This window comes from Nicotiana attenuata, unplaced genomic scaffold (genome assembly GCF_001879085.1).
Source record: "Nicotiana attenuata strain UT unplaced genomic scaffold, NIATTr2, whole genome shotgun sequence".
In the NCBI taxonomy this organism is placed as follows: domain Eukaryota; kingdom Viridiplantae; phylum Streptophyta; class Magnoliopsida; order Solanales; family Solanaceae; genus Nicotiana; species Nicotiana attenuata.
The window spans coordinates 514,086-516,145 of NW_017670523.1; the positions used below are offsets into that span (position 1 = coordinate 514,086).

The following is a 2,060-nucleotide window of genomic DNA, read 5'->3' on the forward strand; positions in this document are numbered from 1 at the left end:
TCCATAATCACCATACGGAGCTACTCCCAGACTCGGAATCCCAAACAGACATCGATAACAGTGGAATGCACTTCAAAACAAACTTATGAAATTTCTTCCAAAATGCTAACTTCCACAATAGGCGCCAAAACATTCCCGGGTCTTCCAAAACCCGATCCGGACATACGCCCAAGTCCGAAATCATCATACGAACCTGCTGGAACCTTCAAATCTCGATTCCGAGGCCGTCTATTCAAAAATCCCGTCCTAGTTAATTCTTTCAACTTTAAGCTTCCAAAATGAAAATTCTCTTCCCAAATCAACTCCGAACTTCCCGAAACTCAATTCCGGCCACGCGTACAAGTCGTAATACCTGAAATGAAGCTGCTCATAGCCTTAGACTGCCGAACGACGCGGTAGGGCTCGAAACGACCGGTCGGGTCGTTACACTTGTATCTCCATTTTTTCCCGCAACAGAACTATGCCTTCTTCCTCTAAATCACTAAGAAGCATCCCCTTCAAAATGGTTCTTTTCTGGAATTTCACCAACTTATCATTTCTTCATCAGTCTCCTCTTCTTCACTTTCTTCCTCCACTATTTGAACTTTCCTTGATTTCTTAGCAGACTTGGTTCTTTTAGACAAGGCAGATTCTTCTGTATCAATAGACTTTTTTGGAGACTTCTTCTTAGAAGTCTTTCTCTTCTTAGCACTGGGAGTCGCAACCTCCACTTCCTCTACCGCATCCTCATCATGAAGAACCAGGTCCATCTCCTTTATCGAAATTGCCTCACTTGTCTCTTCAACTTTCTTCTTCCCCTTGGCTACAACTTTCTTGCCACTTTCAGCTAAGGCCTTTTTCAAGTTGGCCTCACTTTGCTTCTTCTGACTCCTTGTGGTTCTTCCTCTTGTGGGAGGAGTCTCTACAGGGATAGAAGAGGAATCCTTTCTCATCTTTCCACCCATTTCCTTTCCAGGGATTTTAACTCTTGTACTCTGCTTCTTCTTTGGATTATAACTATAAAAAACTTTCTGTAGCAGGTCATGGAGGGGTTCCTTTCTAGATGGAATAGGTTCTTGGAACCTTTTCCTCAAGCTAGCCAACCTCTCCGCTGTAGTAGTATCCCTAGAACCACTACTTCCAATTTCAACACTTTTCCCCCTATTAGCACTCTCATCACCCTATAACACCAATACCCTTGTTTCTTCATTCAGACCAACCCTTGTTTCTTCATTAAGACCAACAAGAGTGGGTGAAGAGGGTTCAACCACTCTTTCTTCTCCCTTTCCCCTCACATCTACTTCAACATTTTTACTCTCTTTTTCTTTGCCTTATTCATTTTTACCACCAATTTCCCCTTACTTAGCAGTTTCTACACTAGCAATAAGGCCAACCAAGACAAACCTATTTTAAGTACTCTCAGCAATTTTATAAGCAATATAAAAAATTTTCAACCCAGAAGTTACCTGTTTAGCTTCTGATGAAACATGTTCTTCCTCCTCACTCGTAGACTTGAAAGGCTCAGCAGATTTTTGGGTTTCTTCTGCTTGGCTAGCCTTCAATTTCTCATTTAATTTCTTGGCATGTTCTCTACTAGACTCTATTTTTTGTGAAAGCATATTGACATATTTTTTCTTGGGGGTTTGGGTGGTTGAACGTTCTTTGGGTGGTGAAGAAGGATACTCAGTGTTCTTGGGGTTTTCAGATAAGTTTTCCATTTGATCAGTGTAGGTAGATCAAGATTTCGAGAGAGTTTTAGGGTTTAAAGATTTTGATCTTTGGAAAATGAGAGATGAAGGAAGAGAATAGGGTTAGATAAATTTAAAGAGGGAAAGGTTGAGTGTATAACTATACCCTCTTTGAAGGTTAGAAGTCTAATCAACTTGGGAGTGTCAGTTTGAAGAGACGACTCTTCCCATAAATTTTATGCAATTATGGCGCATGGGTCTCTTGGTGACACTGGTTCGTCTGTAACTGAATGGTTCACATGGAGTTTGGAATAAAGTGGGACTATTTTCAAATCATGATCCATATGCAGTTATTTAAATTATATGGAGTGTAGAATACGTACCTTATAAGCT

At 40.7% G+C, this 2,060-nt stretch overlaps 1 protein-coding gene across 1 annotated transcript; it reads right to left on the reverse strand.

Annotated features, from left to right (window-relative positions):
• Positions 1–521: 521 nt before the first annotated feature.
• Positions 522–1,697, reverse strand: LOC109240539 (eukaryotic translation initiation factor 5B-like). The gene is made up of 2 exons (XM_019407192.1): positions 1,446–1,697; positions 522–1,160 (listed from the first exon to the last, which is right to left on the reverse strand). Exons 1-2 carry the CDS (start codon positions 1,695–1,697, stop codon positions 522–524), a joined length of 891 nt encoding a protein of 296 aa, XP_019262737.1.
• Between the last annotated feature and the right edge of the window lie 363 nt (positions 1,698–2,060).

Excerpts from the sequence above, each read along its gene's own strand:
- LOC109240539 (XM_019407192.1), bottom strand. The coding sequence starts at position 1,697 with ATGGAAAACTTATCTGAAAACCCCAAGAACACTGAGTATCCTTCTTCA. Across the intron at positions 1,161-1,445 it reads TTTCATCAGAAGCTAAACAG|GGTGATGAGAGTGCTAATAG; the intron begins GTAACTTCTGGG and ends TTGGTGTTATAG.